We start from the raw sequence: 22,981 nt of genomic DNA, 5'->3' as shown, positions 1-22,981 counted from the left end.
CAACTCGAGGAACTGATTGGTTGACACAGAAGCAGCGTGGAATTTGATTGGTATTCACAAAACATGCTATTAGAAGAAGATAGAACACGATGGTGGTGCAATAAATCCACCTACTATCAAATGAGAGTGGGAAACAGTGCTGATATCCCGAAAACTCGGTACAAAAGTCACTAAGTAAAATAACAATTATTTAATTAAAAACTTAAATATATATTTCTGCTACAATTTCAAGCTAACTACAAATAAATACGAGAAGAATGCCTGGGATAATAACATCAGACCACAGAGAAATATGTCATACAGAATACTTGTCTTAAATAAAATATCTTTTAACACCTGCAACGATTGGTTTTTAAAAAAATAGGCCAACTTGCCCACTGCCAAGTATAGTAGAGGACCTGTGATGCTGTGGGTCTGTTTCTCTTACAATGGCCTTGGGACCTGGTTAGTGTAAAGCTTTAGGAACTCTTTAAAAGATCATGAGCAAAATAATAGGTTGACTCCATGAATACAGTTAAAGTGGGTCACCGTTAAAAGGAATTAATTGATGAGACACCAAAAATTGTTTCACTATTAACGTCTAAGATATTATTGGTTTAATTTTTTTTAGAAAGTCCCCCCCCCCGGAAAAAATAATAATAAAAAATAATCTAAGGGTTAATTTTTCAAACCTTTTCAGTGTGAGACAATGATGCTGCAATGCACAGGCATAACTTTCTGAAGGACTGGTGTGGACATGTCCCCACCAATAATTTCAATACATAGACTTTGGCAATATGTGGGACAAATTTCTAAATTTGATTTTGCTGCTTTTGAAGGAGGATAATCCCTAATGTAGCTGAAAGGAAAAATATTCATCAATAAATCCACATTTTTCTGGATGGATGAATGAAACTGTAATTTTGTGCATACTTGGGAGGCATGATATATTGCTATTTGCATCAGAATCGGCTGTTATTCATTCTTTTTTATATACATTAATGTCCATTTATAAATATAAATATCAGTGTATTATTGGTTTTTTGTGTTCCCAACAATAGGAAAGCAATTAATTCAATAAATATCTTTGAGCTAATTTTTGGAATATACAAACCCAAAGCATTTGTGTGGAGTAACTGTAGGTCCATCAGCCAGCGCCCTAAGAGTGTCCCCACCAACTTTCATCACGAAGTTACACCCTTGCTGCAACGAAACCTGGATTCCTTTTGATTCATTGTTAAATATTCTTCCAAGGTTAAATACCGCAGGGCGAACAGTTAGGTTGTGTCATCTGTTTGTGAATCGTCCTCCTGTGCCAAATGTCATTGCAACTCAGGGAAAAATTGAACATGGGCAAACAAATACTTCTAGAGCAATTCAAAGAAATCGGCTCTCGTTGCAAAGATTCTACAGACATGAAAACAAGACATTTTCTTTTTCATAACTTTATTATTCATTAAGGACTTTCTTTAAAAGCAGTCACTTTACAAAAAGCACTGCAACAATAAAGCAGACCGATCCTCACTAACAAACAAATATCCAACCAGTGATAAAAAGAATCAATGTAGGGAATACAAAAGAAAAATTACCATTGGTACAAAGCCAAGAAAACAAATGGATCCTGGTGAAGGCAAAACTAAAAACATTTAAAAAAAAGTATAGCAGAAAAACATTTCCCTGAAGTTCAAACATAGCGCATGCAAAATAAAGCCTTAACTATTCCTTAAATGAAATCTTAGATCACATGTTATTCTTCATTTCTTGAGAAAAAGTAGAACTTGGCAATTAATGATCTAGAAAACCCCAGCTGAGGCATTAACCCGGTGCTGAGCTCTTTAAAAAGTAGAAACCATTTATTGAAGGGAGCGGGGCAACAGTTTAGAGTAAGGATAAACGGTGAAGAACAGTTTAAAAGAGGTAGAAGAAGAGGAGTTTGAGAGGTGAATTATGAGGTAGGGAAGAGAGCAGTAAAATCGCTTCTTTACATTAAGGCCCATCTGTTATCTACCCTGAAACAAACACACCAAGTTACTGATCTTAAGATGCCGTGTTTTTATTTGTGCAGCACAGTGGCAGGTTTCTGTTTAAAAAGCGGGCTTAACTTAATCATGTAAAGATTTAGATTTCACAAAGAAAATGTATTTCTAAACTTTATAGAAACAAAATTTAATCCAAAAAAGGAGATTTTTTTTAAAGTTCATTGTTTATACAAACTTTGAAATTTGAGTTGAATAAAAGCTCATCTTTCATCAAGTCTTAGGAGTCTAATTTCATCTGTAAAAAGCCAAATGAAATCAATACAAAAAGGAAAATAAGTCTCCTGATTGACTTCCAACAAACAAATGATACACTAATGGAAAAAAAATGTATTAAAAAGACCTAAAAGCAGTAATACTGCAATAAGAAAATGCATATTACAGAAAAACAGTGCAAAAAATCAAAAGATTGGATATGTGTTCTGAAGGATGACCTGGATGAGAACCAGGAAAGTATTAGGATTTATTTTTGTAATCGTTACACTATTTGTGAAAAAACAGTCTTGTGTAGTATATATATATACAGAGGAAGTATTGGCACCAGATTTATTCAGGAGATTGTCCAAGAGCAACGTGGCATTTTAATTCATATGGACGATGTAATGTCATAGGACGTCCCGACTTGTCTGCGAATCAATTAAAAAGGAGGATGCTATCTGAACTCTCCAACGCTGATGGACAACGGCACCTCTACCTTCCTGGGTTTGTTTTTCCCGGCACCGTTGGAGGCTGCAGCCTGCGCTCTGAAAAATAAGCAAAAGTGCAAGATTTAACCAAAACAAGCTAAATAACTAAAAACAAACATTTTGCACTGAATTCCTGCAGTGTTTTCTTTTTTTAAACCGCATTCCAGTACATCTTTGATTCCCAGGATCCATAAGGCTGTTCTGGTTGTTTTCACAAACAAAATAATGTTTACAGAGATAACAATGGATTCATTTTAGTCCTTTCAGAAATGTACAAATGCATGCATTATAGATTTTAAACCAGATCTGATATACTGTAAGCTGCACTGATGGCAAAAACAAAGTGAAATGATTCATTACCACAGAATGGGAAACTCGTTACATCTTTATGTGATTTCATAAACCAGTGTAAGGAAAGTGTTTTATTTGATGAGAAATTGAGATTTTCGTGTATATAGAAAGAGGTCCCACCCTTTCCTGCGTTGCTCTGCCTGTTCCCTGAGCCTCTGCTGGCCCTGCTGATCCTCTTCTGTGATGAAGTCCCTGTTATTGTCAATCAAAAGGTTCTGAGGGAGGAAAAACAAACGGAGGACCAGATATAATACCTATCTTAGGAAGACCAGAAAGACTTTAAAAGATAAAGGGTTCTATTGATACCTTAATACCAATCACATCTCCATCTCTAAGGTTAAATGGCGGCCCCAAAAGGGATTCTGCCTTTTTCTTTTTCTTCTTTTTAGAAAACTGCTGAGTCTGAAAGGAAAAAGATGCATCATATAGCCAATCAGCTCTTACTGTTACAGCAAACATCCCTAATGCAACATTCCTTCCCAGCTCTTTCAGGTGCACAAAAAAGACAAAATCCCAGAATGTATATTTTTCTATTATGCATACCCAGTTGGAGATTTCTTCCCAGGTGTGTTTTTCAGGCTGATGTTTGGCGAGCAGCAGAGAATCGGGAGAGAGGCCGTAATGCGCAGCCAGACTGGTGCGCAGAGATCGAGGAGAAGAGTCCTTGGAAGTGTCCCAAACCAGCTCCTCTGTAGGATAATACCTCCTCTCTCCTGGAACACCCATCTTTACATTCAGCAGCACCTGTTTCGGCCTTTAGATCAGCAAAAATAGCATTTTTAAACTAGACAAAAGGGAGAATTCTGCTTTTATAAAAGTAATTAAGTTGTGAAATGAAATGAAAATAAATATAAAGCAGCAATAGAAGAAAAAAAACAAGTCCATCAACAAAACTCACCCAAGATCTTCCTCTTTGAGGAGGCCCTGCACACAAAGATCTGTCTCACTGGTCAACTTCAGCTTCCTGAGCACAAAGATAACAAACTATGTAGGAAAAAGTCCAACTCAAAGCAATCGGCAGCTGTCGTCCAACAAAACCATTTGGCAACAAGAGGGCATTAAGATTTTAGACCTGAGTGTAACTTGTTGTCCTCTAAGTATACGTGTTGGACGCCCTCCGTCCATCTGCCAAACACGCAGGAAACTAGTGACCGGGACACATACGTCCTGGAGTGCTGGTAGCGTCAAAACCTAAAGGAAAGAAGCAGGTTACAATTAAAATGGTTCATATTATACAGCCTACAGTGTGAAAGCAAAACGTAATCCTGTCCATGTTAACCTGTTGGAAGACGCTGATTAGAGGAGTATATACTGGACTTTACTCAGAGGGGAACCTTTCAAGGTAGCAGAAATGTATATTATATTATATATTATATTTGGGTGATAAGTCAAGAAAGTTTCTATTTTCTAATACAACTCCTCAGATTGGACGCCAATATAGAGCTAGAGATGCAATTAATCATTATTTTTCAAATCAATTAATCTGTTAATTTTTTTGATTAATAATCAGATAGCTAAACGTTCCTTAAAGAAGATATTTTATTAATTAAACCTGGTGAAACCGGGCTGCTCAGTGACACAGTGGGTAGCAATGCCGCCTTGCAGCAGGAACATCCGGGTTCGATGCCTGGCTCTTTCTGCATGGAGTTTGCATATTCTCCCTCAGCATGCATGGGTTCTTTACTGCGGTTTAAAGGAATAGTACACCCAAAACATGATTAGCCTTCATTTTCTACTCACCCCCATGCTGAACAACACTCTGGAGTACTTTTTTGATATCTCAAATGCATCTGGAGATCTGGGAGGCTTCTTGCTGTCTGCTGACATTCAAATAACGGAAGTCTATGGCGCCCGAGGCAGAAAGGTCCATAAAAGTCCACAAAAAACGTGTCAATATTCCTCCATACTGCTCGTCCAATGTATTCCAAGTGTCCTGAGTGGGTAGCGTCCAGAATTTACTCGAAACTAAGTCATTTAGAATGTTTTTAGAGCATAAACAGTAGTGTATAGGATTTCCTAAAAGCGCGTTCACGAGTCTACGGAAAGCGCGGCAGACCAAACCAGATGAAAGTGCGCATTCAGCTCGGCAAAGAACTCATGCTCTTCCTCAACACTGAAGTCCTCAGACATTTTTCTTTCGTTGTTTCTTTCTTTGCACAGGTAAACAGCACATTTCTTCTTCTACGCTTGCATTATCGGCAGAGCAGACGCTGAATGCGCACTTTCATCTGGTCTGGTCTGCCGCAGTTTCAGTAGACTCGTGAACGCGCTTTTAGGAAATCCTATACACTACTGTTTATGCTCTAAAACATTCTAAATGACTTGGTTTCGAGTAAATTATGGACGCTACCCACTCAGGACACTTGGAATACATTGGACGAGCAGTATGGAGGAATATTGACACGTTTTTTGTGGACTTTTATGGACCTTTCTGCCTTGGGCGCCATAGACTTCCATTATTTGAATGTCAGCAGACAGCAAGAAGCCTCCCAGATCTCCAGATGCATTTGAGATATCAAAAAAGTACTCCAGAGTGTTGTTCAGCATGGGGGTGAGTAGAAAATGAAGGCTAATCATGTTTTGGGTGTACTATTCCTTTAAGGTTCTCTAAATTGTCCTTAGTTGTGAGTGTGTGTGTGAATGGTTGTTTGTCCTGTTTGTCTCTGTGTTGCCCTGCGATGGCATGGCGACCTGTCCAGGCGGACCCCAACTTTCGCCCTTAGACAGCTGGATATAGGCACCCCATATATTTCCATGGACCCCGCTAATCCCAAGCGGGGTCGATGGAAACCAGGTAAAACCAAAACTTTTTCCACTTCAGGAGTTCTGGATAGAGCATATTGACAAACGAAAATGTTGTTTTCTATCCTAAATGCAAAATGTTTACATATATTTTTTTATATTTTTGACATAATTACTGCTCTAAGTGGGTCGCTCTGTCAGCTAGAGGCATATTTTGCAGTCTCTATACTCCATTTAACGATTAATCGATTACTAAATTAGTTGACAATTTTAATAATGGATTATTCACGATTAATTGTTTCAGCCCTATATAAAGAATAAGGTCATTAGAAGGGGAATTCGCACATTTTGACATCAAGTTTTCTATAATAATAATATTATAATGCTGCGTAATTGTTTTGCCAACACTGTATAGTCGCACAGACCACAAAACCTTACCTGGGTCTTTAAGTCTTCCAGCATGGCATCATCGGATATCTCAACCTTTCCAATGTTTCTTAGCTCCACCATGTTTTCACCATGCAGTAACGGAGCACAAAATCCATCAGTAGCATCCGTTTCCCACATCCGCTGCTCAGCAGGACTGCCTTCTGTGCAATTAGATCTCAGATCCATAAAAAGCCACACAGAAAGTTTGAGAAAGCCCTGAGGGAGAGGAGAAAAAAAATCATAAGGTAGCTATGAATATTTTTTTATAACTCAAAGACAAACCCTGGAAAATTTCAGGTACCTTTGGTGGTAAAAGTCCTTCTGTAACAACTAGCGTTTCTCCATTGCTGATCTTGAGGTCTGACAGGGAAGCATCCTGGGAATAAAAGCCTGCCGTTAATATCAATCTTAAGGATTACAGTCAATCTATAACGGAAAAAAAAAATCAAACTAATACTGCTAAATCGAAGTAGATCTTTTTTTTTTTTTTAAACATGAAGGATACATTTAGTTGGTTTTGATACCATTCGTTTCCTTTCTTACACCATCAAACCTAGATTTAATTAAAGACCTTGTCACACTGATGGAGTTTAAAATTTTGTTTTTTTTTTGTAAAATAAGTGGATTTTTTCTTGAAATAAGCAGGTAATTGAGACACTTTGCCAATGGAATAAGACAATTTACATTTAAAATACAAAAACGACAACTGCATTCTCTTGCTTCAAGTTTATAATATCAAATTATCTTGTTTTATAAGGGTAAAAATGTCATTCCATTGGCAGAAAATTTTATTTACCTTCAAAAATTATGGTCAGTAAATTTGTTTTACTATTTTTTTTTTTTACTTTTTTGCAGTGTTTAAATTAGTGGTGGGCATAGATTAATTTTTTAAATCTAGATTAATCTCACTGTAATCTTAGAAATAATCTAGACTAAAATTTGAAATTAGCCAAAGGCATTCATGATTGTGTGCTACCTCCAGAATTTAAAATAACAGGTTTACTTTTTTTTGTTTGCAAAATGACATGCATTTTCATCGTCTTATTTAAGGATTTGACAAAGTTATAAATATTTTAATAAACATATTTTGCTCAATTGTTACTTTATTTTTGCTGAAAAAAATATTGTCCCAAGACCAATTATAGATGTCCCACTTGCCTCCAAAAATCCGACTTTGGGGCAACAGAGTTTAAATGCGTCTCTTGTGATGTGAAGATCCCGACTTTTTAAAAAATGTATCATGACTCTGCTCTAGAAATTAAATAGGCTGACATGCCGAGAATTACCTCCCCTCTCGCACACTAAGAAAATGGATTGAAATATGAACGAAAAGGGAACTTTTAAACACATTCTTAAGGTTTTCCTATTTTTTTATGCATGGATTAATAAAATTGAGAGTTTTGGTGGACAGATAAATGCAGAAAGATTCCTGCCTGCCGAGAATAACCTCACGTTGCGGGAGCATGCTTCGCCCTAAACTCTCGCACATTGATGAGAAAATGGATTGAAATGTGAACAAATAAGGAACTTATAAACATAATGTTTTGTCAGGAATAATTTAGAACGGTGTTGATTGCAGAAGCGAGAAATACCATCCACTGAGCAGAGAATATATTCATCGGACACTGACTGTAGCACATCGACTAAAACATGCCTCCATACAAGTAAAAACTTTATTCAATTGAATTTATCCGTCTAACAAAACTCAATTTTAGGACATCAATGCATAAGAAATGTGAAAATATTAACATGTTTAAAAGTTCCCTTTTCATTCTTATTTCAATCCGTTTTCTCATCAGTGTGCAGGAGGTGAGGTAATTCTTGGCAGGCAGGTATTTCTCAGCACAGCACCAGCGTTTTTATAGCTGGATACATGTCAGCACGTCATGTTCAATGTGGCAATTTCACAGTACGCCTACACAGGTTGGAAGATTAATTTTTCCTCAACCCCAGATATAAATCCACACTAAACTATCAAGGTGAAAATCATCATTAGTTCATCATTCTTTGGCTTTTGACACCATGTAGAGCGTTGATTTTATGTATATAGATGCATATTCTTATCCTGTGCGGGCAGTGCTTTTATTTTATTTATTTTTATCCATTTTTATTTATCTTATCTTTTTGTGCAGCTCTTTGGAAACCTTGTGTTTATTGAAATTGTGCTATATAAATAAAGTGGATTGGATTAGTATAGACCCAGCTCCCAACCCAACTGTGAGAATAGATTAACGGCAATATTTTTTTATTTTATTATGTTTGTTTATTAACGCAGTACGTTAACGCCGATAACAGCCTACCAGTAGTTTAAATATATGTTTGTATATTAGCGACTGCAAACAATAGATCCTCTACTGGGCTACATTAACTTGGGTAATAAAAAACAACAGGATTAAATGCAGAAAAATAAGCAACAAATATAGCTTCTCTGCACTAAGTTAATTCACTACAGAGTTTATTTTGTTTTGCTGATTTCTTAAGCAGATATTGATTTTTCTTCCCTCATTTAGGTGATAGAAATGGCACTATGGTAGCAAATGTTACAACAGTCTCAATTTAAACAAAAATAAACACGTATCAACAATTTAAAAACAAAGCAAATGGAGAAAGCAGCAATGCATTCACCTTATGGGATCTCAAGGCATGGCTGCTTAATGCAAAGATATCATGCTAAACGCATGCACATACCGGTGGGTGAAAAACATTAGCTAACTCACATATCGGTCTATCCCTAGTGTTCACCTATTAAAAACATAACTAGCAAGATATCTGGATGCCAAATAAAGAAAAGTAAAGCAGTTTTAAACGTTTTAAAAAGGAGTTGAATTTGGTACGACTTTCACATTGCTCACTAGCTTTTGATATGCAATCTATTCATGCTCCATAGAGATACTCTGGGTTTCTCAGTGCAGCAGGGCAGAGTAGAGCGGACTAAGTGTAAATTTGGGGTAGGCGGGACCCAACTATCCGCTTACATACATAGACATACTGTCGACAAAACCCATTGATTCACCTCATCCATTAGTGGCTCTCCAACTTCCTCACACCAATCTAGCCTCCTTAAGTGCCAACTGGTACCTGAAAAGAACAAGATTACCAGCTGAGCAGGTACTGAAAGCACGGAAGCAGTGGGAATGATAAAAATGATCTAAGTAAATATAGATGGTGAAAATAAACAGAAAGAGAAACAATGATAAAAACTTACCATCAAGCCCAACAGCATCCAGCATAGCTTTAAGACACTGAAATAAAACAAACAGGTTTTTGAAGAAGAACGCTCGTTCTGGGAGAAAATTATCTTAATTTCTAACCATAATGACCAAGATGATGATTACATCTTTCAGCATTTAAAAACCTGAAATATTCAATACCTGGGTTAGGATTCTTAGATCATTATCTCTAAGCCACTCCTTATTCAAAAACAAGTAATAAACATTCTCCACAACAGAATTTCAGGTTTTCATAAAAAACACAAAGATAATTGTGAAATGTTTCTACTTAGATTACATATACAAAACAATTTTGTTTTTAAATGTCCTCACTTCTTTGACGGTGCATGTCTTCTCTACGATTATGTCCATCTCCATGCCAGCAGAGGGGGCTGAACCAACAGTAAAGTGCAAGAAAAGCTGAAAAACACAGAAAGTAAGTTCTCTAAACTTCAGTCAGCCCACAGACAGTCACAACTCCTTGATTTGTTTTACGATGTAGCAAACTACAAAACAATCTGCTGTTTTCATCGCTGCAGCTGCAAGGAAAGAACATTTTAACGGAAAAGAAAGAGATAACACACCTGTGATTCCTTAGGGGCATTTCCCGGGCAGAGAGTCAACGTGGTCATGAGTCGCACGCCTGCATCCCGAACACTTAACTCCTCGAATACTGTTAGGAAAACCACAATGAATCAGAATGCATTCAGTTATAATAAAAAAGACTGAATCAAAGACAAAATTTACGAGAGGTAAATATCAAAGACTTTTAGGAGGTCAGATTCAGAGGAAGCATCTATTGATATTCAATAAAAATGAGGGGGATTTCCAAATAAAGCGGCTTTCAACTGAGAAATGACACAGTACCTGGAGGAAGGAGTTTCCCAGAGCAGTCCACCTGCCTCAGACAGTACGGCGAACCTGCTCAGCAACACAGAGGAAATGAGAAGTCACACACCTTCAAATGTTTCACTGCTTGGCAGATAATGATCATACATTTAAGTCTGATGGCAACAGGTATATGAATGACCTGCAGTAGTGCTCTTTTTTACACACAGGGTATAAGTCCGTTATTAAAGGAGCTGCTCAGCTCCTCTACATTCTGGTGCGGAGGTTGAAAGGTGTTGTCCATGACTGATTTAAGCTTGGACAACACCCTCCTCTCTGCAACTTCCTCCACAGAGTCTAGAGCACAGCCCAGCACAGAAGTGGCCCTCCTCACCAGGTGGTTCAGTCTCTTTCTGTCGCACTCTGCGCTGCCAGGGGCCCAGCATACGACAGCATAGAGGAGGACTGAGGCCAATAGAGAGTCATAGAAAGCTTTTAGCAGGAGCCGGCTCACTCCAAAGGACAACAGCCTCCTTGACTTGTGTCAAAATGTCATCCTTCTGGGTGTGTACTACTCTAAGAAATATCTTACAAGCACTACTGGGGCCCCCTTTTTACCGACTTAAAGCCACAACCTGCTTGTGTATTCTTGCTAAACATATCATTGGCTGTGTCCGAGCGCCCGCATAACCCCTAAATCCCTCAATCATTATATAGAGCTGGGACTATATAGAGCGGACCTTATAGTTAACTCAGTAAACTGACCGTTCGTACAGATGATAACTACTTTTCGCTCCCCGTTTGTCACATTACTCTCCCTTGCCGTACGGTGCATGCACAATCTTTATTATTTGTCGGCTCTGACGCTACCCGACAGCAGCGACAAATCCCGGTAACAATTCCCATGATGCTTTTACAAGAGAGCTCTCTGCGCAAAGCATTCTGGAATATATCTGCTCCTCTAGTGAACAGGGATAATCACTACTTTCCACAGTGCAGTGTGAGAAATTTTGAGTCCACTACTTTATCATCCACTAGACATTTGGACACTCACCTAAAATGGCCAAATCACTATATAGGGCACTACATAGTAATTAGGGAGGACATTCGGACATAGCTGATCATTTATGAGCAATGTCTAATTTTTCATTAGCATTCCTTTGATAGTCTTCGAAATCCCAGTAAAAAAAAAAAAAAAAAAAAAAAAAGATTAAAATCTGTAGTTATGAGAAAATTTCACTAAGTGTGATTAACACTTTAAGTCAGAAAAAGCACATTTTCTGACAACTGGTAAAAAAAAAAAAAGTTTTAAACATACTTATGATTTTTTTTTTTTATACAAATGGGTCAAAAACCTTTGAAATCCATATTTAACACAAAAAAAAAAAATTCTATGAAAAACATTAGACCTTCCAGATTTTAAGTTGAAGTTAAATAGCTTAATGTCCACTATATTATTTGCGATACATAAAGTACGAATCATAAAATGAATTATTTTGGATTTGTTTTTTTTTATTGTTTAAGTGTACCTCTGATGCTGCAGGACTGCAATTACAAATAAAATAGCATCTTGCCTGAAGGTTCTTCCAGCAGCTGCAGCTCCTCTATGGCTCTTTGTTTCACTTCAGATAGCAGCTGTGTCAAGACAAATTAGACAGAAAAGAAATAGACTTGGTGAAGAATATGACACAATAAAAACAACTTCAAAAAGGAGAGACATAAATTACTGACCATATTTCCTGTGGCTGGAACCTTTACAGTCTTCCTTAGTTCCTCTTCGTCTCTGTTTATTAGTGGTCGGAACTCCACCTGGAGCCAGCGGCAGTCTGACGGCGTAGTCACAGTGACCACATCTCCATTTCGGGTGAACACACTAATCACAGCCGAGAATAGGATTGTAAAGCTTGAGTAAAAGGGAATATGTTTTTTACAAAGTTTTATAGAAATAAAAATCTGAAGTGGGGCCTTGCATAGTCCAATCAAATTACCCCTTGTTGCCATTAAGAAAAAACACCCCCAAAGTATGAAGCAGCCACCACCATGCTTTAGACCTAAGCAGACTGTGCAGAAGGAATTTTCAGAATGATGTTGGTCTTTATGTAGGCCAAAAATGTAAGTTCTGTTATCATCTAATCAGAAAAAGTGCCAGATTAGTGGAGTAAATTAATGTTGTTGTTTTTTATCTAACATTTTCTATATCACATAATATCCGAATAAACCCTGATGAATTCTGGAAAAAGTCCTGGAGCCTGCGACATAGCTCACCTGCTGTCGAATGAGTGCGGCTCCAACACCAGCAGAGCATCTCCATCCTTCAGCGACAGCTCCTTTAAAGTCCGCTGCATGTCATCGGGCGGGAACACCCTCCATCCGCTCGCACCCCCTCCCTCCCCCGCCCCCTGACCTCCCACCTTTCCTCTTTTATGCTCCTGACACAGTAGGCTCTCCCTCGGCTCCCCAAGTGCCTCCCTCACCTCCCCAAGAGTTGCGCCCCCCGCAAACCCCCTAGCTTCCCTTTTCAGTCCTGGCCCGACATTTTCAGAGCCTGTTCCGTTTTTCTCACATTTCACCCCATTTTGCACTTCCTGCCCAACATCTTCGCCCAGAAACGGACGGACGACAGTGAGTAATACAGGTTCCCATTCAGCTCCAGTTTGGACTGCGGAGCCACAAACCTGAATGAGACGGGAAGCACAGAAGGAATGAAATTCCATAAAATGCTGAGAAAATAGCAAATCCATTTAGTTTATCGTCCCTTACCTCCATCCCATTCCAGACAAACAGATCAGTATTCGTGTGGATTCCTGCACCGTAGAGAGAAACGCCGTCATCTTTGAAGAAGAAAACAAGAGAGGAATGATTAAAAAATAAGTATTTCTGATTTTAGTTTCTATCTTCAGGCTTTTTGTTTAATAATTTCTACCGAACCATAAGTGCCAAACCTGTCAGAGTATTGTAGAGGTGTAAACCAGCAGGTAGGCTCTTGGCTACCGTCAACGCCATATCGCCTTCCCACAATTCCTGCTTCTATATTTTTGTCCAAAAAAAACAAAAACATTAAACTTCTTGTAAGTAAGAATTTCCACACAATGGGTAAATATCTAATGGAATCACAATACATGGTAAATAGTTATCCTCAGATCTCCGACGGTCTTCCTCCGGTCGAAGCTCAGGTTAATGCTTCCACTTTGGTCCTCGCCGACTGGCTGCAGGACTCCATCCACCATTTTGTAGAAAGGGGCCAGGTGCAGACGCAGCTCCACTGTGTTGTTGGCGGCTTCAAACTCCTCACTGGAAAATAAAAATGATAACAACAACACTTGCTGGAACCTCTGGCGAAGATGCTTAAAAAGCCTCATCTAACACTGAGAATGAACCATTTGGTTCTCTCTAATGTTAGCAACAAAAAAAGGGAATCACATAAACTCTAATCAACTTTATTTGAATTTATCAAAAGAAGAGTTTTTTTTATAGATTTAGATTATAGAGTTTTATGTATATCGGTGAACATGGTGTTTTTTTTATTTTATATGGTTGTATCTGAGTTGAATAAGTGTTACTTTATTGAAAATGCGGGCAGATATAATAAGTTTTTTTACTTCTTTTTGTTCCTTTTTTTCCAGTCATGATTTCAGTTGTCACTTGCACAGGTTTTATTACGTTTTCGTTTAATGAATGAATAAAAAAAATAAATAAAAAATGCTTTTCACAAATTTATCAGGAGTGGTGATGTGGAGGGCTCCGGATGTGAACCCTACTTATTTTCAACTTTTTCTGGGTGGTGTTGTAGTTTACTCTTGCCTTCTATCAGCAGGTTAGAAATCTTGGCCACAACTGAACCTTAATGACTCTGAGTCAGATCCTACTAAGCAGCTGTACATATAATAACAGAGTAACATGTTTCACGTGTGTGCTTGTTTCCATACCGCATCTGCTGCAGCCTCCGGTTCTCATCCTGAGCCATCTGGATGAGCTGAGTAGGAACTTTATATTGAGGATTGTTTAGAGCTGGAAAAAAAAAAAAAATCAAACCAATATACTTAAAAAGGAAAATTACAGCTTCCTCCATAGTTAAATGAAATCTTTATTTTATTATCAAGTTGTTTAAGAAAGGCAATGTTCCAAACACAAGATGCAAAAAAAGGAAAAAAGGTTAGCCTGTACCTTCGCCGGGCCTGTGCAGCTGTGTTTTTCTGTAGAACAGCATGTAGGCGCTCTCTTTGCCCTGGAACTGCTTCTCGATGTCCGACTCCCTGATGGAAGTCACAGCCGAGTCATTCAGGTCAAACCAGTGGCTACCCTGCTGACAGACGGGAGGAAGCACCGTGAGAAAACAGTCAGAGTGAGTCACAAGACAACCTGCTAACGCCAGATGTGGGACACATGTTTCCAGTGGGTTAGATTCATGTAGGTATGTGATATTTCTTTGCTTTTGCAGCCAGACACCAGACATATGTCAAAATAATAGAATAAACATAAATCGTCTGTTTCGCAGAAAATTTACTATCTAACTAGTTTATTTATTTATTTAGCTTTTAGTTAACCAGGAAAGCCTTATTAAGGTTAAAATCTCTCTTCCATGAGTTTTCTGGCCCAGACAGCTCTGTTTAAAATGTCCAAACACATTCAATCAGACTAGATTTTAAAAACAGGTTTTAAGTAAATAAACTAAGTAAAATCTCCAAATTAATGTTCATGTAGAAAAAGTTTTCCCCTTGTCAGTTCTCGTCCTCAGGACTAAAAATAATCAAAACTACCAAAAGCAAAGACTGCACTGCGCAAAACCTTTCAGCTGGAGAAATGTAGAGCACTAGAGGGAAAGTAAGTCTATGACAGCTGTTTAAGTTTTTAAATGATACGCATCATCCACAGTACAACGACTCAGAGATGGTTCTCCACCGGTAAAAGGTGGCTCCACTTCAGTTTGGAGGAGAGTTCCTGCCTCAAGTGGAGGAGTTTAAGTATCTTGGTGGGGAGACTGAAGCAGGAGATCAACAGATGGTTCATTGCGGCTGCTGCCATAACGCAGATTCTGCACTGGCCTTATGTGGTAAAGTGAGCTGAGCAGAAAGGCAAAGCTCTCAATTTACCAATCGGTTTGCGTTCATGAAACCAGGATCATGGCCGAAAGAAAAAGATCTTGGATACAAGCGGCTGAAATTAGCTTTCTCTGCAGGGTGACTGGGCTCTCCCTTAGAGATAGGGTGAGCAGTTTGTACATTCATAAGAGACTCAGAGTAAAGGTGCTTCTCTGACATCTTTCTCAGATGCTGCCCGGACGCCCTCCTCTGGAGGTTGTCCAGGCACTTCCCACCAGGAGGAGGCCTAGAGGATGACCCAGGACATAATGGAGGGACTTTGTCTCTCGGCTGGCCTGGGAGCGCCTCGGGGTTCTCCAGGAGGAGCTGGAGGAGGTGTCTCAGGAGAGGGAAGTCTGCTGAGATGGGGTGAGACAGCCGCCCCAACAACCCAGTTCCGGATAAGTAGAAGATGATAAACAAAACGAAACACTTTTCTGACACAAAATAACATTTAGAGGCGAGTCGAAACATCATCACTTCCATCATATATGGGTCTAAGCCTGTAATCTGTAGCAATAAAAAAAAAAACCTGTGTAGTCCAACTACATTAAATGATTCTGAGAGTGCCTAATTGCTGTAGAGATGTAAACAAGTACACATACTTTTTACTATATTTATTAACTCCTGGTATGAACATGGACACCATCATCATTAGTTATCATTAGCTAAAAGTCCTCTGAAATTTATTATTTTTTACATTTCAATGAGTTTAAAGCCAGGTTGATTTTTTAATACCTCTGGTTGTGCTTTATGCGTTTGATTTGCCTCCTGCTGCGTATCAGAGGCGGCTCTGTCTGAAGCTGCTGAAGGGTCAGAGGTCACGGTTTGCTCTGATGCAGAAGCAGAGGTATCAGTCACTTGGCTTGGAGGGTTTGCCTTCAGTGCCACCCGGGATCCATTGGACACCAAAATGAAAACGTCACTGTGAGACTGCAGGAACTAAAAAAACATAAAAGAATGGATTAAATGTAAAAAGTAGCTTTTTTTCAAAGTAGGTGGAAAATATAAAAAAATTACCTTTCCAATTGGACCGTAGTGTTTTCTAAACCTTTTGCTCCAGGATGATCCAGTTTTATCCAGAAGCTTTTGACCCAGCTGATCCAATAAAACACTTTTTGAAGACTCCTAGAGAACAACAATATTACTGTGGCTTAATAATATGATTATGGCTAAAATCTGCACAAGTTTGCAAAAAAAAAAAAAAAAACAATAAAGCAATGTAATAAATATCATTTCAGAACACTTAGCATTGATACCATTCTAAGGTTTCCTCATGCAGCTGTAGTCTGAAGGAGAACAGCTCTAAGTGTACCTGAGCAATGATTGCAGTAATAATAGACAAAGGGTCGTCTTCTTGTAGGTTTTGCTCAGATGACTCCTTGACTTCCTTCTCAATTTTCTTTTGAGCTTTTGGTTTGCAGTCATCTTCCTGCAAAAAACACAGAATGGCTGTTTATTAGGCAGGTGCACACATTCACAAAAAATAAACAAACAAGAAAACTAAAACCTATCAGCAAGTTTCTCATTCGGATAAAAATAAATCTGCGTTTTTCTTCTCCTCACCGGCGGCTCCCACAGTCCAAGCTCATCGATATCTTTGATGTAAACATGGTAATGGCCGCCATAGCAGCCTCCTTTGTGGATAATCACGGAAAACAGTTCATATGTGAAATCAGAGTCCTCTGCATCAGACTGTAAGAAAACAAAAAAATAAATAAATAAATGCACCCTCCAGTTCTTCTGTTGGCTCTGATGTCGTGACCAGTTTGTTTACTGATCACATTAATATTTCTATAAAGAAGGCAGTCGTACGCTTACGATGCCGACTGCTAACAGGTCCTGCTGGAAAATAAAATCAGTATCTCCATAAAGTCCTTTCAAATCTCCAGTAGGAGGGTTGCTTTGAAAACACAGCGGGTCAAAAACAAACTGCATTTCTGTGCTTCTCCGTTCTTGTTCTAGAATCTTAATTCCCATATTAAATACAAATAAATCCGGATTTTGGACCTCAGAGTTAAAAGTCCAGTCGGAACCTTATTTAGCCCCAGAGACATGCTTCTCAAGTCCTCTCTGGTTCAGGAGGGATTTAATACAAAGAAGGGAAATCAACACCAGTGTGTGCATGGACCGTCCTCCCTGCTGCCCTCTGGGAAGAAGCTTCGCAGCATTCGATGCAAGACCAGCAGGTTCTGTAACAGCTTATTTCTCCGCCGCCATCAGACTGTTGAACTGTTGAAACTCTAATCAAGTCACAGATCGAGACTCTGCATCAAACTTGTAAACATCATATTTGCACTAGATGGCGAAGTTTTCCAATCCCTTTAAACAGAAATCAACTCAATGTTTCTACTGCTTTTTGCACCACATTCTTCTGATCATTGCTGCGCCCTATAAATTAAAATGTTAATCTCACTGCAGTGAGCTGCTCATTCACTGTTGAAAAGCTGTATGCATTGAAATTTCCTTTTGTATACACTGTGTATACAAAATGAAAATAAAGTTTGTCTAAGTCTAAGTGTGACAGCTTCCTCCACCGCCAACCAATACACCGTTTTTATTTCCTCTAAACACTTCAAGCTGGAGTTGCATTTTTTTGAACCATATTTTTTCCTTCCTCTATACTTTCCAAACACACGCTGGGATAAAGCACTAAGAAACCCCAAGCTTTTCAGCAGTAACGTTTGATCTATATTCTCCTTTTGGCCTCTGACAATGACTGACCGCTGATCCTAATCATGGTTATTTCATCCACAACAGAACTTTTGTTTCTGTTTTCTCTGTTTAATTCCTTACATAATATATTTCACATACACTGAATGTCAGGTTTTCAGTAGCTATAAGCTGTAGTCATTCAAAAGAACTGCAATAAATACATTTTTTGATCAATACTTTCTTAAAATGTAGTTTAAATTAAAAACAAATGTTCAACTGAAATCTTTGCAGCACCTGCTCACAAAATGGTCTCAGATTGATGGTGAGCGGGAAGGTGTAGCGTCCGGTCTCCTTGTATCGTTCACATTTGGCAAAGTCAAAGCTGAATCGCAGCAAAGACATGGTGATAAACGGGGGCAGCTGCTCCAGCTTGGCCGACTGAGAAAACCAAAGAAAGTTGGTTTTTGATGGAAGTGAGAGCAGAAGATGTTTTTTTCAGGGAACTTAAATGCATACGAACCTTGGCCGCAGTGACCAACCTGGAGCACTGAGCACAACGATAAAGGTTGTTTCCTTCAAACAACTCCTCCTCCACAAACATGTTCCACAGAGCCTCCTCCAGGCTGGACACGCCACAAACACACACTGTCAAATCCAGGAAGTCCTCCTGCAAATGAAGGAAAATCACATTTAAATAAAAAAAAAATTAAAATGAGCAGACATACATTTTAAGCTTTATTATTCTGGTCCAAACGACCGTTTCCAGACATCCAGTCTACAAGGGTATCTGCCCAGCAACATACCTTCCTCTGGCTCACGTTTCCACACTCCTTACACACAATGCTGTTGACGATGGTACCATGGTAGAGGCGCTGGATCAATGTACTGCCGCTGGTGTCCACAAGGGAGTGCTCCAATGCACTGAACAAAATCCTGTTGAGCTCCTGCACATCATGCTGATTCGTCCCCTTGAAAAAACATGAAGGGCAGTTCAGATGAGGAGACAAAAACTTTGTTCTTCCTTTCCTCCATTTCTAATGCAAACTTTCCTTTATCCATATACTTTTCTTTATCCCTATACTTATGGATATAGCTTTTCTTTATTCACATACTTAAAAAAAACAGTTACCTTCTTGTAAGAGTTAAATACATCCATAGATTATTGAAAACAATATAAGAGGCGAAATGGTAATAAAAAAAATTAAAAAAATATTCCTAGATTATATTGAATTAAATATCATATCGATAAAAGAATTATATTGTTTCTAGCACATCAAATTTACACAGCTACCAAATCCAAACAGCAAAACACCAAAAAAGGAACCCAAAATGCTTGGTGATACTTTTTCAGCCCCATTTTTTTTTTTAGAAACAAAAAAGTCTGAGGCTCATAAAAATGCAGTGGAGCATTATTCTATAGCAGTGAAGGACAGAATAAAACATGATCGCCTAAAATCACAGGGGAAAAAAAATGTAAAGCTTCAAAGGAGCAAAGATCCCCTTGATTGCTGAAAATAACTTTAGATCCAGCATTTCATCATGGGTCACTTCATCAATAAGTTAAATACTTGCACTGTCCTGCCACAGCAAAGCAATTAAAATGACCAAATAAACACACACAAAAAACAAAGAAAAACCATTTATCTCAATACATTTCATGATTACATTCATATGAAAGGCATTTTATGCATTAGTATAAAGGGCATGTAGCAAGAAGGGATTATAACCTTTATGTCAAATGTTGATTAATTAGTAAAAGTTTAACAAAAAAAAGACCAACTGCAGCTGGTAAGACTGTTTGTCTGACTAAAGGACCCAAATCCAGCTGCTTTATTTCGCTCATGAAAAAAAAAAAAATCTTCTTGATAAAAGAAATAAAGATTATGTTAAAAAATAAAAATGCCCTACAAAGACAAGTCATTATGAAAAGAGTGATTACTTTACAGAGAGAGACCGTGAGTTTCTACAAGTTTCAACAAGCTGAGGTACATGTTGGACTTTATATGGTTATTTAAAAGCTGTTGGAGTTATAAAAAATCATTAAACTGATTAAATTACAGCTCTAAGGTACTTAAATTTAACTATCCACTGAAGTAAGTGTCTTTAGCTCTTTAATGTGACTCCATAGCTCACCTTTGGGCTCATATATGCAATACCTTTAAAAGGCAGACATAGCTTGATATCACTTTTATATTGATAGGTTTTAAGTTATCCGACAAATTCATTGATCTGAAAATCAAACCAGACTAAACATTCATGATAAAGGAGTTGGTTGTAAATGAGCTATAAGAAGGATGTGATTTGGTTTACCCATAGAACAAAGAATCTATCCCTCCCTCCAACAAACACACAGATTCTCTTCACCTTAACCACCCATTCAAACAAACTGTGACGTTTCTAGAGCCTCCTGTACTAAATACATCAAGGATTTCTAGACTCATGCTTTGAAGCTTAAGTCAAGAATGTCCATATAATACTTTTCTTCACTGGACCCATAAGCATGAGTGTTTCCATTTTGTTTGCTATTCAGATTACAAAAAATATCGTCAAAAGAAGATCAACACGTTGCTCTTCAGAGCAGTTTAGGATCCTCAGAGGCTATCAATATTTTCTGGAACCAGCTAAAATGTTCGCAAGACTTGCAAAATGTAATGTCAAACTCTGAAGCATCCACAGCAGATTTCATTTTCTTATTCAATTAGCTATCTTTAATTAGCAATTTTTTAAATGTGAGTGTTATGAACAGCCTGTCAACAGTTATGCTTATTACTCTATCACTAGTAGCTTATCGCTACCAACTCACAGAAGCTTAGTGGTTTTTAGGAGTACAGCTGCTTGTATAATCACATTGCTGCAGTTTTTCTCTCCCCCCCTCACTGGAAAATTAGGTTTACATGCCCCATGGCAATTCATGTCTCTGTAACGTTTTGTCCTCCTTCCTCGGGTAGTAATTTTGCAGCTGGACGGCCTCCAGAAAGAAGTGGAATTCCAGTCAGGTTACTTGGGCTGACTGCTATTAAATAGTGCAACCACGTTTTGTGCTCTTAAGCACGTCCTGGAGGATGTTACTGCGGGATAAAAATCCATTACTGAATTAAAGAAGTGTAACTAGAGCCTCTCCTTTTCCTCCCATCACTAACCTCGCTGCTGTTCCAGCCGAAGCTGTCTGTGAGGTCAGTGGTGGAGGCGCTCTGATGGTCTATTAGCAACAGACGGGCAAACAATCGCTGGAGCTCCAGAGGAATCACCCTGACCTATAGGGAATAAAAGAAAAAAATGAAGCACACGTTAAAACTTAAACAGGCATTAGTCTGGATTATGTACTTATAGTTTTGTAATTGTCACACACAGCTATAACAGGATACAATAGAAAAGCAACAAACCATGTAAGAAGCAAGAAGAAAAAAAGCATGGGAGGTTTTTGACATAAAATATCTAAAACAAGGTGATAATTTCAGGACAGATATGTCACAGCCTTTTTTCAACAAAAAAAATAGGACAGTTAATTTTGAACAACACTGAGACGTTCATGTACTAGATTAAAACAATAGAAGCTTAAAAAAAAAAAAAAACAGGATCCAAAGGAATAAATTAGCCCCTTCTCTTGTGAGAACTGCACTTTCACTCGTGTCTTTGTTTTTTAAAAAGGTCTTAGCAAAACTGAACCAAATTTTTACTGGACACTGTTGATCCTTTGCTTCTTCTAAATTGGTTGCCTGCTTTAGATTTGAACAAAAAGTTTAAAAATAGTTCTGTGTTACAATACAATGCAAAAAAAATAGAAACGTTAAATCAATTTCTGCAACCATTTTAATAGCTAAAAATGTAAATCTTGGTTTAAAAAAAATTTATTTTGAAATTTTAACAAATTTATATAAAAACCTTCACCTTGATTTATCCAACTTAACCTTCCGGAAGTTTAAAAATCAGCACTCCTGTTCTCAAACATGGCTCACCTTGCAAGTTAAAAATAGTGGAGGGAAGACCAACCTTCTGTTATTATGAGTATTCTGCAGTGAATTTTTAAATCCAACATCATCAAGACATCCTCTGAGATTTTTGTTGATACTGATGCAACGACTGCAAACTTAATGCAAGATTCCCTTTCTCACCAAATCCCCAGAGGCTTTCTATTAGATTTAGAGCTGATGACTCTTAAGGAAACTGGGGCACAGTGAATTAGTTGACATGATAGAAAAAAAAACTAAACTTAGATCATTTGATTGTGGTGAATTACCACTCTGAAAGCAAAAAGCAGAAGATACACAGTGGTAATTAATGGATGTATAAGGTCAACAGCTTTACCTGGTTAGGCTGAGGCATTTAATAACTATTAAAGATGCCAAAGTGCCATAAAAATACCCCCTCCACTATTACACGACTGTCAATAAAAACATATATTTCAGCAAAATCTCAATCAGGCTTTTTAAAGATTGGGGGAAACTGGCCAGAAACCTTCTATTGGTGCATCCCTAATCTTTCTATTTGTTTTTCATGCCAAATTCTGCCTCAAACATGTGATTAATGCTGCTGAAGGCAAGACTCATTGGGCCATGCAGTTTTTTTTCCAACTTGAAATTGACTAATCAAGACTTTGCCAGCTGTAGCCTCAGTTTCCTGTAGTTCATGCATGCTGCTCTAGGCATGGTAACTAGGCCTTCAGTGGGCAGCCTTTCGTCTGCCATCAGTGTGGAAAGCAATTCCGCCAGAAAGGACATTTGAATTACCATCTACTCATTCACACCGGCGAAAAGCCTTTCGTCTGCCATCAGTGTGGGAAAAACTTTGGTCATAGATCTTCTCTGAAAAGACATCTACACATCCACACCAGAGTCCCTACATGTGCAGGAGGTGTGGAAAAAGCTTCAGACCATTGAAATCTGTGCAACATCATCTGGAAATTGACACAAGAGAAGAAACTCCTACCATAGCAGTGGCTTCACTTTCTGTTTGGTTTTCATGCTTCTCCTTATCTGAGACCAAAGCTT

The 22,981-nt window shown here is 38.3% G+C and overlaps 1 protein-coding gene across 2 annotated transcripts in view; it reads right to left on the bottom strand.

Annotated features, from left to right (window-relative positions):
• Positions 1-1,740: 1,740 nt before the first annotated feature.
• usp40 (ubiquitin specific peptidase 40) overlaps positions 1,741-22,981 on the bottom strand; it is a 24,188-nt gene continuing 2,947 nt past the window's right edge. The window contains exons 3-31 of one of the 2 annotated variants that reach the window (XM_015392739.1): positions 21,134-21,247; positions 18,797-18,961; positions 18,514-18,660; positions 18,288-18,431; positions 16,905-17,033; positions 16,654-16,770; positions 16,359-16,466; positions 16,077-16,280; positions 14,425-14,563; positions 14,187-14,268; positions 13,380-13,551; positions 13,203-13,287; positions 13,021-13,091; positions 12,526-12,935; positions 11,992-12,133; positions 11,835-11,895; positions 10,300-10,353; positions 10,017-10,105; positions 9,766-9,852; positions 9,429-9,465; positions 9,237-9,301; positions 6,525-6,599; positions 6,233-6,439; positions 4,125-4,243; positions 3,951-4,016; positions 3,596-3,806; positions 3,359-3,454; positions 3,173-3,267; positions 1,741-2,758 (exon numbers count right to left, since the gene is read on the bottom strand). In XM_015392739.1, coding sequence (XP_015248225.1) covers positions 2,668-2,758; positions 3,173-3,267; positions 3,359-3,454; positions 3,596-3,806; positions 3,951-4,016; positions 4,125-4,243; positions 6,233-6,439; positions 6,525-6,599; positions 9,237-9,301; positions 9,429-9,465; positions 9,766-9,852; positions 10,017-10,105; positions 10,300-10,353; positions 11,835-11,895; positions 11,992-12,133; positions 12,526-12,935; positions 13,021-13,091; positions 13,203-13,287; positions 13,380-13,551; positions 14,187-14,268; positions 14,425-14,563; positions 16,077-16,280; positions 16,359-16,466; positions 16,654-16,770; positions 16,905-17,033; positions 18,288-18,431; positions 18,514-18,660; positions 18,797-18,961; positions 21,134-21,247 — 3,582 coding nt within the window. In that variant the 3' untranslated portion in view covers positions 1,741-2,667. The remainder of the gene's footprint in view (positions 2,759-3,172; positions 3,268-3,358; positions 3,455-3,595; positions 3,807-3,950; positions 4,017-4,124; positions 4,244-6,232; positions 6,440-6,524; positions 6,600-9,236; positions 9,302-9,428; positions 9,466-9,765; positions 9,853-10,016; positions 10,106-10,299; positions 10,354-11,834; positions 11,896-11,991; positions 12,134-12,525; positions 12,936-13,020; positions 13,092-13,202; positions 13,288-13,379; positions 13,552-14,186; positions 14,269-14,424; positions 14,564-16,076; positions 16,281-16,358; positions 16,467-16,653; positions 16,771-16,904; positions 17,034-18,287; positions 18,432-18,513; positions 18,661-18,796; positions 18,962-21,133; positions 21,248-22,981) is intronic. The other variant, XM_015392740.1, reaches the window with a different exon arrangement.

Source organism: Cyprinodon variegatus, unplaced genomic scaffold (assembly GCF_000732505.1).
Source record: "Cyprinodon variegatus isolate N-32 unplaced genomic scaffold, C_variegatus-1.0 Scaffold604, whole genome shotgun sequence".
NCBI lineage: Eukaryota > Metazoa > Chordata > Actinopteri > Cyprinodontiformes > Cyprinodontidae > Cyprinodon > Cyprinodon variegatus.
The sequence above is the reverse complement of the archived record's forward strand: the minus strand, read 5'-3'. Positions and strand labels throughout refer to the sequence as shown.